This window comes from Pseudorasbora parva, chromosome 17 (genome assembly GCF_024679245.1).
Source record: "Pseudorasbora parva isolate DD20220531a chromosome 17, ASM2467924v1, whole genome shotgun sequence".
NCBI lineage: Eukaryota > Metazoa > Chordata > Actinopteri > Cypriniformes > Gobionidae > Pseudorasbora > Pseudorasbora parva.
Genome location: NC_090188.1, coordinates 9,711,433 through 9,726,295, shown reverse-complemented (window position 1 = coordinate 9,726,295; position 14,863 = coordinate 9,711,433). Strand labels below are relative to the sequence as shown.

The 14,863-nt window shown below is 36.9% G+C and overlaps 1 protein-coding gene across 8 annotated transcripts in view; it reads right to left on the bottom strand.

Moving 5' to 3' along the window:
* Positions 1–14,625, bottom strand: part of mark3a (MAP/microtubule affinity-regulating kinase 3a) — a 39,812-nt gene extending 25,187 nt beyond the window's left edge. For 2 of the 8 annotated variants that reach the window (XM_067421656.1, XM_067421658.1), the window contains exons 1-3: positions 13,683–14,613; positions 8,902–9,093; positions 8,034–8,087 (exon numbers count right to left, since the gene is read on the bottom strand). In XM_067421656.1, coding sequence (XP_067277757.1) covers positions 8,034–8,087; positions 8,902–9,093; positions 13,683–13,736 — 300 coding nt within the window. In that variant the 5' untranslated portion in view covers positions 13,737–14,613. Of the gene's footprint in view, positions 1–8,033; positions 8,088–8,901; positions 9,094–12,367; positions 12,524–13,682 lie in introns of those variants that run through there. The other 6 variants (XM_067421655.1, XM_067421657.1, XM_067421659.1 and 3 more) reach the window with 6 other exon arrangements.
* Positions 14,626–14,863: the final 238 nt, after the last annotated feature.

Here is a 14,863-nt window from a genome sequence, read left to right as displayed (position 1 = left end):
TCTTCCGTGTAGGTCTGGGACATGAACTCATGCGATAGCGGCCGCTCCTCCTCTTCTGGGTCATGTATCCAAACAGCGGATCTGCGTCATATTCTCGCGCATGCGTTGAGTTCACGTCAATAACTTGGTGGATAAAGTCGTTATTTTGATTTTTTTGCGCACAATAACTATTTTCGTTGCTTGGTGAAATTATTGTACAGCCACTGTAGTGAGATGGACTTGGTCTTGATGTTTTTAGTGCCTTTATGGGTCTTGTGTGGGAATGTACTGAATGCCAATGGAGGCCTTTCTGAAGCCTTTCTCAGCCGTCAGCTTTCAACAAAAATATCTTCATTTGTGTTCTGAAGATGAACAAAGGTGTTACGGGTGTCCAACGACACGAGGGTGAGGAATTAGTGAAATAATTTTTTTTAATTTTTGGGTGAACTAACCTTTTAAATCAGGTCTCAAAATAAGCCGTTCACGATACCTATACATTGTGTCGTCACAATATAACAAACCCCACCTGTGACTAGTAATGAAATCTGTCCTGTTAGCTTAGATCCTGCCCTGAGTGAGCTGTACACACTCCATCCATCACATACTTCCCTACTATATATAGTAGGGCTGGCGGTTTTTCAGATTCTTTTGAATTTAATGTTTTGCCGCGATTTTATTATTTTCAAACCGAGAAATCACGGTTTAAAATAAAAATGTTAGCAATTATTATTTGCCTGTTGGCAAATTACAAAAGAAAAGGATCCAACCACGATATCGCACAGAATGTGATATTACGTTGAAAAAATTAGACAAGGGCAGTGGAATGGGCAAAACAAGCAAAGATATTAGACGCCAGCTGAAGTTTCTTCTAACTTGAGCGCCGCGTTTTAAGAATGCCGTATCATGGTTTAGTCGTGTACAAACACATTCGCCAAACATAAAAACAACAGGAAAAATAGCTCAATGGAAAAACCTGTAAAAATCTACTACAGCATGTTTGATATTTATATTTACATACATATACACATATATATTATATATATATATATATATATATATATATATATATATATATATATATATATATATACATACATATATGTGAATGTTGGTGACAGGCTGAAAGGTGATGTTATTTTCGGTTTATACAAAGCATTTACTGTTAGTAATAGCCTATTTATTGCTATTACTTTTTGGCTAAGAAATATATATTTATTATATTATTTCTGAGTATATAAGATGTTTCAGATACGTTTGTAAAATATTTGCCTTCATATTTCATGCATATTTTCTGCAAAGATATAATAAAAAGTCATTTGTTTTACATGTACACCATGTTGATCACTTTAGATGTGTGCACTTGGAATAGAACATTTTAAACAGATGGTTAATAAAGAGAATCATATTGTAGTTACATTTTTTAAGGTAACTAGTTAAACATAAAAAATTAAATAAAAATGTTTTAAAAATTAAGTGAATTATATCTGAACAACCCCACTCTTATCAGAATAAACACAGGAATAAATATGTAAAGTTTGGTGTATGTACATGCTACTGAAGTAAAGATTTTTGGCTCAGTGCAGGAGAAAAAAATGGATTTAAGAAAAGTCTTGTGGACAGATAAAGTGTAATAAAACTTTAAGGTTGCAAATCAATAATAGAGAATACTATTAGCCTAACAGTTGGGTGAAACAGAGGTCTGTGGAAAGGCTGTGTTCCTATTGATTTATAACATGACTCAAATGATGCAATCCTGTTCTTTCCCTGTAGTTTGTCATTAGACAGCGGGATTGTCAAAAAGTCTGAATCAATCAGCTCCTTGACCAAAACACATTGTTTAGGCCAGTTGTTTATGATATGTTATCTTAAATTTCAGATAAAAGAATTATGAAAATGGAAATAAAAAAGGACAATATCTTAACAGTTACACATTTCATTTTATGTCATAAGTTTGGCTTCACATCATGGTTTAAATCATTTATTCCAGGTTTAATTGAAAAAAATTAACCTAGAATTTCACATTTAATCTCAGATTTATATGTTCCACATGATTGTCTCTCTTTTTCTTAAGATTTTCTCGGCTCTCACACTCTCCCTCCCTTTGGTGCACCATTTTAACGCCTCTGTGATGACTAAAAAACACCAGTCCACAGCAGAACATCTCACTTCAGTCGAGGAACCAGACCTAGTGTGGAGCTCAGACGCCCACGGGCAATTACACAACCTCCAACTCACAACACGCATGCACAATCCTGAGGACACGTGTAACACAAGCTGGCTGGAGATCCTAAAAACATCCCTGCACGCACCACTGCTTCCACGGCAAAAGAAATGAAGACCTATAAACAGACTACAACAGAAATAAGGGACGCATGCAAGATTCAGAAAAGTGCTGTCAACTAAATCTATTAAAAATGATTTGCCAATTGAAATAAAAATACATATTGCATGAAAAACGTAGTAACACTTTACAATAAGGTTTCGTGAGTTAACACGTACTAATAATGAACAATACTTCTACAGCATTTATATATTAAAACTTCAAGTTCTTCAAGTTCAGTCAAAGTTCATTTTAACATTTAATAATACATTTTTAAAATCAAACATTGTATTTGTTAACATTAGTTAATGCACTGTGAACTAACATAAACAATGTATTTTATTAACTAATATTAATAAAGATTAATAAAAACTGTAACAAATGTTTTGGTCATTGTTAGTTCATGTTAGTTAAGGATGTGAACACACAGTTACTAACGACTTTCATAGTTAGAAAAAATGAAATACTGTGGAAGTCAATGGCTACCATCAACTATGGAAGCTTGTTTGAGACAATCACGCAATTCTGAATTGCAAGATTTTAAACACAATTGTGAGATAAATTGTCGCGATTACCTTTTAAATGTTTTTATTTTGTGGTGGAAATAAGCTTTCATACCGTCTGATCACCAGCATTCTTTAAAATCTCTTTTGTGTTCAACAGAAGAAAGAAACTCATACAGGTATGGAACAATTTGAGGGTGAGTAAATAATGACAGAAATGTCATTTTTGGGTGAATTATCCTTTTTAAATGTTGCACAGTTATGCGCAAATTTTGGTGGACCCCAAGAAGCATTTTTTTAGGATTCTATGATGAATAGAATGTTACAAAGACAACAGCATTTATTTGAAATAGAAATAGTTTGTAACATTATAAAAGGAAAATTTTTATCAATTTAAAGGGTTAGTTCACCCAAAAAATGAAATTCTTAGATGAAATGCTCTAATTGTCAGCATCACTTTCATTTTTATCTTCCTCCTTAACTCTCTATCGTTTTTTTCATTTGGAATTTTAGGTCAAATGCACTACTGTTCAAGTTTTTTTTTTTTTTTTAAGAAATTACTTTTGTTTAGAAAGGATGAATTAAACCCAAAAATGAAAATTCTCTCATTAATTACTTACCCTAATGTCGTTCGACACCCGTAAGACCTCCGTTCATCTTCAGAACACAAATGAAGATATTTTTGTTGAAATCCGATGGCTCAGACAGACCTTCAATGACGCCAATGTCATTTCCTCTCTCAAGACCCATAAAGGCACTAAAGACGTCGTTACAAAGCTCATCTCACTACAGTCGCTGTACAATAATTTTATTCTCGTGGCTCCATAAAATGATTGTAGAATCACTGTAGTGAGATGAGCTTTGTACCGACGTCTTTAGTGCCTTTATGGTTCTTGAGAGAGGAATGACATTGGCGTCAATGAAGGTCAGTCTGAGCCATCGGATTTCAACAAAAATATCTTCATTTGTGTTCCGAAGATGAACGGAGGGCTTACGGGTGTCGAACGACATTAGGGTAAGTCATTAAGTGCACAGTAGTGCATTTTACCTAAAATTCCATATGAAAAAAACAATAGAGGGTTAAGGAGGAAGATAAAATGAAAGTGATGCTGACAATTAAAGCAAAAGTATAAAAAATACCAGAAGCGACAGCTTGGTTGGATGGGTCTCATTATTGCGGTGCGTGAGTCAGTCGTGTGTTGGCTGAGGACCAGCAGGCCACAGAGAGAGGATATACTCTGAATCCCAATCAATGGCGCTGTGGAAAAACTAATGGTGGCTGCGGCGAGCGGCTTCCAGCTAAAATTAGAGACGTGGCCTCTGCTTGTGTATCTCTGAGCAAGCACTGATTAGCATTATCATTTGAATTCTTCTGATCATCACATGCCCACATCTCTCTCCAGGCTTTCATTTTACATTTTTCACTCATACTGTATGTACGTCTCTTCCTCTCATTCAGACTGTCATCAGGCTGTTTGTATCTGTGCCTGTTTTGAAGGCTTCATCTTCCATCTCATACCATTTTGAGGTCCCTCCAGTCTGTCACTTCACTGTCAGCCCACCAAAATGTCCATCTGTCCATCCCCCTCATATCCTCTTCCTCCTCCCTCCATCTTGGCTGTTGTGAAGACTGATTGAGAACTGCAAACTGTTCACCACCATAACACTTTCCTAACCAGGCGCAACGGCATAAAGCGACAAGCAATAAAAGTTCATGTAAATCAGATTTTTCTTGTTCTAATCAGCCTAAAACCAAGCGATGAATGACTAGATATCATGTTGATTTTATTTCATTTCTGTGCCATTGCACTGGGTAACTCCATTTAAATAATCCCAGAGTTCCTACTAAAGGAGCATCATTTAGCCACAGTCACCATTGCTCTGCAAACTGTTGTGGATGAAATCCAGTCATTTTCAGGAATCCACACAATTCGCTGCACTGACGAAAAGAAAGCTGCTTAGTTTGGAAGTGACTTTTTGTGAGTGGAGCTACAAACTATTCAGTGAGTCAATAGACCGATTCAAACATCACTTAAGACTTATTCATGAGTCCTTCTGGTTTGTTAAAAAAAACAAAAAAAACAATCAGTTTCTGAGTCACACGACAATGGCTGTGCTGTACGGTTGTTCACTAAGGCAATTAAAGGACAACTCCGGTGAGAAATGAACCTAGGGGTAATTAACAGATGGTTACCGAGTAGATCGTTCTCTGGGATGCATTTTCATGAAAATCGAATGTAAAGAGTTTTATCTCTAAAAACAGATTAGCTTATAACGCTTCTCTATGGGGCACAGGGTAGACACAAGGTAGTAAAATTAAATCACTAGTTAATACCACTAACAAGGCTCAAAATAGCCTCACACTAACACGGTAGCATAATGTAATCCCTACATGCAAACCGAAGCATTGAGAATTTTGTAAGAGTACAAACAGTTTAATAAGAAGATACTTTATAAGCATAGTGCCTTACGCGTTCACGGAGAGGCGCCATCTTGGAAAACAGTCTCGACGAATCGATCCACGAGCGCTGTTCTAAGTGAGCTGGTCAACAGAAATTAAGTTTGTAAAATGTAATGTGACATTTTTATTTTTATTTATATATTTTCTCTGTTGCGTTCAGTGTTTTCTTCCAGAAACAACGGACCATATGAGATTCCAAGTCACAGTTCAACACTTAGAACAGCGCTCGTGGCTCGACGAGTCGAGACTGTTTTCCAAGATGGCGCCTGTCCGTGAACGCATAATGCACTGTCTTTATAAAGTATCTTCTTATTAAACTGTTTGTACACTTACAAAGTTCTCAATGCTTCGGTTTGCATGTAGGGACCCTCATCATGCTACTGTGTTAGTGTGAGGCTATTTTTAGCCTTGTTAGTGATATTAACTAGCGATTTAATTTCACTACTCTGTCTTTTTTAGAGATACATTTTTTTACATTCGATTTCCATGAAAACGCATCGCAGAGAACGATCTAGTCTGTATTGTAACCATCTGTTAATTACACCTAGGTTCATTTCTCACCGGAGTTGTCCTTTAAAATTGTATTTATTTATACGTTTTTGTTGGCGACCAATTTTTGGTCAACATACTTAAACTGTGGCACTATAGATTGAGCAATACTGAATGATTCTATATAATTTTAAGATTGTGTCTGGGCCAAATAAATGGAAGAATACAGATATTACAGAGATAGTTCACCCAAAAATAAAAATTGAGCATTGTTTACTCACAACCAGTGGGGTTTTGCCAATCAGGTATGTTTGAGCATATTTGATGTGCTCTATGTACACGTGTGCATTGATCAAAGTTTAGATCATGTGAAAAATCTAAAGTAACGATTATAGATTTTTCATCTTATTGTGGTAATTCAACAACGTTTCAATCACTCACACACACACACACACACACACACACATAAAAACACTGTAAAGTACATAAAGATCGTGACAGGCCTACGATGATTCGTTTTTAAATGTCTTTTTAACCTCCATGGGATGGAGAAAAATGATGAGGGAATATTAAAACCATCTTCATTCGTTTTCTGAAGATAAATTGAAGTCATGTTTGGAACGACATGAGTAACGAGTGATGACAGACTTAATTTAAGGGTGGACTTTCCGTTAAGAGAACAAAATGTCATGAAAGACAGTTCTTAAAGAGATAGTTCACCCAAAAATTAGTCATCTTTTACTCACCCTCATGTAGTTCCAAACCCATAAGACTTTCGTTCATATTTTTTATGAAATCTGAGAGCTTTCTGTTCCTTCATTAACAGCGACGCAACTATCACTGACATTTCAAAAAAGTTAAGGATTTCATAGAGAGAACTTAAAACCTATCCATATGAATGGAGCAGTTTAATCCACTTTATATGATGTACAGATTAAATGTAGGCTTTTATTCACATTTAAACAATCATCAGCTAAATGAAAGCTCATGCATGTTCACTTGATGTGCGACAACCATCAAGGTTCATTCTTGTGTCATGCAGCATATTTGAGCTTCTGCAAGAGCCAATGAGGTTCATTCTCAAGTTATGGAGCACATTTGACCTTCCTCAAGAACCAATGAGGTTTATTCTCATGTTACGCAGCACATTTGAGCTTCTGCAAGAAACAATGAGGTTCATTATGGAGCACATTTGAGCTTCCACAAGAACCAATGAGGTTCATTCTTGTGTTACACATCCCGTTTGAGCTTCTACAAGAACCAACGAGGTTAATTCTCATGTATTTAGCAGGTTCAGTTGAGCATCTGTTTATTTTTGCTAATCAGTGTTTAAATATTAAAGGCTAAATCCAATCTATTTATCTATCTGATCGAGTCTCTTCAGAAAATTGACTAAACCAAATCCAAAACTAATCATTTGGATCAGTATTATGATCTCTTTGAACTTTTTGAAGCGTCAACGTGTCATTGCATAGCTGTATATTAAGGAGGGACTCTCAGATTTCATCAAAAAGATCTTCATTTGTGTTCCAAAGTGTCTTAAGTGTTTTACATTTGTGTCTTGGAATGACATGAGGGTGAGTAAATGATAACAATTGTCTTTTTTGGATGAACTATCCCTTTAACATAAAACACAAGTTGCCAATGCTATATTAATAGCATTACCAAATTACAGCATTTGCCCACTGCACATTCCCCCACAGTTTTGAACATATTTAGAAATAAACCTTTCCAAACATAAGGTTGCAAATGCACAGGTGTGAAAGAGTGTTTTAGTCGAGAGTGGCGGCGCTGCCTGCAGTAGGTGGACAGAGTTTGCAGCACAGCTGGTGTACTTCAGTATTTGTGCTAAGAGTGTGAAGGTTACAGCTGAAGGAGCTTCTGTTTGAATAGACTCCTCATAATGATGGGTGACTGAGAACACCAGCTGAAAGGATGTTCCATTTCCACAACACAACACAAGCCTCTGATAAATGCTCTGGATAGAAGATCAGCCCTGCAATTTAAATTCAGTTTCAAATTTGATTTGAAAGCCAACATTACCTATGAATCAGTATGAAACTGCGCCACTACCAACCACAAAACTAACCAGGTAGCTGATACACACAGACAAAAACAATGTGCCACTGTCAAGAACAAACAGGGAACGTGAACTTCCTGAAGGTAAATTACACAACACTAGCAGCATTGAGGAAGAAAAAAAACCTGAATCATGACACAGCTCATGAATCATTAAATACATCAAACACATGCACATTTTAATGTCAAATGTGAACCTCACCTTTTGAAGGCTTGTTGGATTCAGTTGGGTCTTATCAATCATTTTTATTGCAACCTGAGAAGGAAAAGTGTTTGAAAACTATAAGTAAAATAAAAATGTTTGAATAAGAAAAAAATTGAACCTAAACTATTATTCAATCATATAAAACACCATTAAAAAGATTGGAGTCAGTAGAAGTTTTTAATGTTTCTAAAATTCTCTTATGTTGCACCAAAGCTGCATTTATTTAAATACATTACAATCATTTATATTGTGAAATGTTACAATTAAAAATATATATTTAAAAATGTAATTTATCCCTATGATGAAAAGCTGAATTTTCAGCATCATTACTCCAGTCTTCAGTGTCACATGATCCTTCAAAAATGACTGTAATATGCTAATATGGTAACATTTCTTATTATCAAAGTTGTGCTGCTTAATATTTTTTATGACAACAGTGATGCATTTTGTTCAGTATTCTTTGACTAATAGAAATACAAAAAAATAACGGCAGCTATTTGAAACTTTGAAAATTGTAATGCGTTCTTGATTATTAAAAGTATTCATTTAAAATTAAAATAATAAAATCTTACTGACCCCAAACTTATAACAGCAGTGTATATACAAAATATTCCATCATCAAACATGCAAATATAAGAGTGTGAAATTTCTTTTTTATAATTAACAACATGGCTAAGTCATAGTTTTATATCATATATTACATTTTTCTGTTCAACTGAGTTTTACTAAGTGTTGTAAATCAAAAAAAAAAGAAAGAAAAAAAGGAAAATATGGGAGCAGAAAAGCTAATGTGTCCATCTCTGGAAAACTCCCATAGAGCCCCACTGTGAGTCAGGAAACACACTCATGACTTCTGACTCCTCACCTCGCTTCCTGTGAGGATATGGCGAGCCAGTTTGACCTTGGCGAAGTTGCCCTTTCCAATGGTTTTAAGCAGCCGATAATTCCCAACAAGAGGGTGCACATCATCCAATCCTGAGCCAGAATTCCGGTTTCGACCACTTGACCTCACCGACCGAGAGGTCACCTCCCCTCGGCCATGGCCATTCGTTGTATGCTGTTAGAATTAAAAACACGTAAATTACAAATAATAATAATAACAACAAAAACAACAACTTAATCCCTCCCAAATTCCCAGAAAGCAGGTTGTGAGACATACCAGGGTATGTTAATGTTTAAGGGTAAGTGGATATCCTCAACTTTCGGATTTAAAAAACAAAGCAACTCTCTGAAACTAACTGTTCCCGGGTAAGTTTACTTCAGAGGTGTTCAGTGCATGTGTGCCCTATTGATTAAGCTCCAGTGGGCGTGACAGATTGCACACAATATTTTATACAAACCCAATTCAAAAACAAGTTGGGGCACTGTACAAATAGTGAATAAAAGCAAAATGAGGTGATGTGGAAGTTTCAAATTTAAATATTTTATTCAGAAGACAACAAAAAAGCTGGGACAAGGCTATGTTTACCACCATGTGGCATCATCTCTTTTTTTATAACAGTCTGCAAACATCTCAAGTCTTACTCAAGTCTAGGAATAGGAATATTGACCCATTCTTGTTTAATACAGGCTTCTAGTTGCTCAACTGTCTTAGGTCTTCTTTGTCGCATCTTCTTCTTTATGATGCGCCAAATGTTTTCTATGGGTGAAAGATCTGGACTGCAGGCTGGCCATTTCAGTACCCGCATCCTTCTTCTACGTAGCCATGATGTTGTCATTGATGCAGTTTGTGGTCTGGCATTGTCATGTTGGAAAATGCAAGGTCTTCCATGAAAGAGACGACATCTGGATGGGAGCATATTTTGTTCTAGAACTTGGATATGCCTTTCATAATTGATGATGGCTTTTCAGATGTGTAAGCTGCCCATGCCACACGCACTCATGCAACGCCATACCGTCAGAGAGGCAGGCTTCTGAACTGAGCGCTGATAACAACTTGAGTTGTCCTTGTCCTCTTTAGTCCGGATGACATGGTGTCCCAGTTTTCCAAAAAAAACTTCAAATTTTGATTAGTTTTGAACAGTTTTCCACAGTCCATTTTAAATGAGCCTTGGCCCAAAGAAAATGGCTGCGCTACTGGATCATATTTAGGATATACATCATCGTATTCCTGAGCCCATGTTGTAATTTCCATTACAGTAGCATTCCTGTATGTGATGCAGTGCCATCTAAGGTCCCGAAGATCATGGGCATCCAGTATGGTTTACCGGCCTTGACCCTTACGCAAAGTGATTGTTCCAGATTCTCTGAATCTTTGGATGATATTATGCACTGTAAATGATGATAAATTGCAAAGAATTTGTAGTTTTCTCTGAGAAGCTCCTTTCTGATATTGCTCCACTATTTTTCACCGCAGCATTGGGGGAATTAGTGATCCTCTGCCCATCTTGACTTCTGAGAGACTGCTACTCGAGGCTCTATTTATACCCAATCATGTTGCCAATTGACCTAAAAAGTTGCAAATTGGTCCACCAGCTGTTCCTTATATGTACATTTAACTTTTCCGGCCACTTATTGCTACCTGTCCCAACTTTTTTGGAATGTGTAGTTCTCATGAAAACCAAAATAAGCCAGTATTTGGCATGACATTTCAAAATGTCTCACTTTTAACATTTGTAAATGTTATCTATATTCTAATGTGAATAAAATTTATGAGCGTTGTAAATTATTGCATTCTTTTTTATTCACAATTTGTACAGTGTCCCAACTTTTTTGGAATCATGCATGCATATATGTATATATGTATTTATATATGTATATATATATATATATATATATATATATATATATATATATATATATATATATATATATATATATATATATATATATATAAATATATATATATCATTTAATTATAATATATAATGTAATGGACATATAAAGCACTATTAAAACAAGGCAATGCTTATTTTATATATAAATTCTCATCTTGCACATCTTTGAATTTTTTTTGCAACAAGACATTTTGTATTCTATAATAATAATAATAATAGTAAAAAAAGAACATATATGATATACCTTACCTGATTGCAATGTGCAAGCAAAATGACTAAACATAAAAAATAAACATATACAGCCATGTTATCTTTGCAAGCACAGACTGTTTAACCAGTCTGTCTTTTTATTATATAATTAGCAGCAAACAAACAATAATGTTCTTATTTCACAGTGATTACAGATTAAATTAAAAGATTGAACAAATATTGCACACCCACCATATAGATGGTCATATGACCAAATATGCAAATAGCCATTAAACATTTTTAAAGGGGTTTTAACTTGGATGTTTAAGTCAATTCAACTTAAATTACATTAAACAAAAAAAAGTTACAAATTGATATTTTGTTTTTTGATGAGCAATGTAAAAATGACAATATGTTGTCATAACTTATTGATCATATTATTTTTTACAGTGCAGAAGAAAGTAGTAGTTACTTAGGGTCAATTTCCATGGTGAGTTGTCTTGTCAATTTGTCATTTGAAAATGTCTTGTGCATTCACCTTGAACATATAGTAGTCTAGGATAGACACATTAACCTCCAGTAGCGCTTTTGGAACCAGCATACCTCGAGTAAGCAAGGTTTTGGGTAATCAACAGAAAGTTCAGGGTATGTTTGATGGTAAGATAACCCTGCTTTCTGGAATACCCCCCAGGTATTAGGCAACAAACACAAAGTTCCCAGTCAGGGCAGAAATCACTAATATTGACTCCACCCATGCAGTCAGAAAGCTCCATTAGCACAGTCGCATCCATCATCACCCCGAATGAACGCCAGTCACAAAATAAAGTTATATCATCATGAGTCATGTGCATTTACATTTAATAATTCTCTCTCAAAGACATCAACAATTTTTTACAACAGTTAACTCAAACCAAGTCTGAAACTAAAAAAAGATCATAAAAGAAAACAAAAGCACAATACAAGTCAATTCCATTACTCCAACATTTCTCAAGGTATCGTGTAACCTTGTGACAGGACCTTTGTGACCGACATACACCAGGCTACAAATTACCGTGAGACTTAGTGAATAGTTCCATTCAGAGGTCATGAGTGCACAGAATGATGTTTAGTAAGTCAGTGAGTCTCATGTGGTAACAGCTCTGTATGTAAGGGTATGCTGACACTGCTCTACACAATGTTCCCACTAAATCCTGCATATTGTCCCTGACACCCGACTTGACAGTTATCCACAAAGCTCTGTCTAATAGATTATAAATCCACCAAAACTCTAATGCTTGATAACAAATGTTACGTAACATGACCACAGAAATGATTCGACCCCCTGCAATAAAATGCAATGAATGATCTTGAGTAAAGGTCACTTACGCTTAAGCTTGCACGATGCCTCATATTAGATTGCGATCCTCTCATTTTTGCAAGCTAAATGACATTGAAACAAACAGCCCTGTCTTTTCTATGAGGAGAACTCATCAATACTCGCCTATCCAGCAACACACACAGATACTGACGAGCTGCATCACTGCTGGAGTCTTTTTGAGACCCTGTGTGTGTGTGTGTGTGTGTGTGTGTGTGTGTGTGTGTGTGTGTGTGTTTATTGGAGATTTTGGGGCGGGTGGGGCTGAGTGGACGGGTGATTGAAACCTCATTTGACTTAATTTCCTTTTTTTTCTCCCATCAAAAGTGACAGTAGTGAATTAAAATACATTCTGATAAGACATTATAAATATTGATAAATGTCAATAAATAATCCATAAAAGAATGACATTCACTCACATACTGAGCACAGACTCATTTACAGAATCCTTTAACTTAATATGAACAACAATGAACACACAATATTCTCAATTCATACATATTTAGAAAGCTAGAACGATAGACAGACAGAATAATTTAGATAAATAGACAGAACGTTAAAACAATAGATTGATATAGACAGAACAATAGATAGAGATAGATGTATGGATGAGGACAGACAACATACAGCACAAACTGAATGGCAGGCTGAAGGGTAAAATGATTGATAGAATGTTAGAGAGACTGAATGGTTAACAGACAGACATATGGCCAGACAGACAGAGAGATAGAACAACTTTATGCTCATTTTTCACAGGAACCTTTAAGGGGGACCTGCAGAAGTGCGTGTGCTCATGTCACCTTCCCTCACTGCTGACGTATGAGCAGTAACCTATAGGAAAGACTGACGCCAATGCGCAATATCTGCATCTTATTGGCGCATTAAACACGCAAACCCACGCACTATCACTCACTAGTGTGCAGGACGTTAACTAATCAAGCATATGTTGCACTCATTAAGCAGAAAAGCAGCCAAATTACCGATGCCCTGGACCCCATGCGTCACTTCAGCCTGGTGCCCCATCTGTCCAAAGACTGGCACGGTACTGCTAATCCACTTAAAGCACATAAAACACGGTATGGGATGCGACACTATCCTTAATTCTGAGGCTGAATGATTTTAGACGGCAGCGTCATTTTGACCAAAATCGCCGTCCAGTTAGCCAGTTTACTAACGTTAGATATCGAGACACAGCCAGCCATACATTGCGACGCGACAATACCAAATAATACACCAATAAGTGAACAATAAACAAAGGATTGAGTCAGTTCACGGCAGTTATTAATGACTATTAACCAGATACTACAACATAAATAGGCTACTTACGTTTTCAGCCTTCCGTTCGTTGACGGTGGGCAGGGGGGCTCTTGTTGTTGACATTGTGTCTGATGGAAAGCTGCTTTCCCGGAATTGCAATTTAAGCAGCCGGTTGTGCGGTGCAACGAATGGGTGAATATATCTGACCGATTACACGATTGGTCAATATCATTGATTTGCTTCTAAAGCTGGTAACAAAGTTGTTAAAAGTTTGGGAGAAATATTCCGGACGCTCGCGGACGTTACTGCGTTTTATTACCGCGTACACGCCATCTAATAGGTCCTTGAAAAGCGAACGAGACCGGCTAACTTGTCCACTAGTAAAAACATAATACTTTCAGGCCTGGCGTCACTGTCTGCTTCATATTTCGGATGTCCGGTTCAAGTAAGAATAGAGAAAATTGCACTTCACGGGGCCTCCGCTGCGATCTCCCCCAAAGAAAATTTGCTCATCAAACGATCCTCCAAATGGACTGTCCGGTACATTCACTGGTAACGGCAGCAGCGGGGTAAAATGGGTGATCACAGGCGTCTGGGTCGCGGCGAAGTCACGCTCGTTGACGGTTCCATTCCATCAGAACAGCCGCGTCTGTCGCCTCTAGTTCAAAGCGAGATCCAAGATGGCTGCCCAACAGCGCAGGAGTTTCAAGCCGAGCCCTGAGCGAGACAGAGGAAGTGAGGAAACAGACAGATCCCTGTGCTCATTGGAGAGCGTCGCATCCCTCAGGGAACTGAAGGTGTTCATATGGAAAAAAGGGGGAAACTTCGTCATACCATAACAACTGTGGCACACCCTGTTCAATTGAAGTGTAATTTCACCATGTATGGTTTGACCGGTTTTGGCACATGAAGACAAGGTTTTCAATTAATTGGCCGTGCAGTGTGCTTTACTCAACGATGCCCTGCTGAGACATATCATTGCAATTGTTGTTCACCGACAGGAGATGGAAACTGTAGATTTAGAAGTCTTCCAGAAACTGTTTTGTTCTACATGGAGCGGGTCGCCCCCTTGTGGGCGCAGCCATGTTGAGATGTTTCAACCAACTCTGACTTTAAACTTGAACTCTGGGTTGACTTGCCCTGAAATGGGAAGTTTTTGGTTTCAGAACAGCTGAATTGGGGTACGTTAGTTCAATCAACTTTGACTGTACTTGCACCACGATCAATGGAGCTCCGAAATTGATTAATGG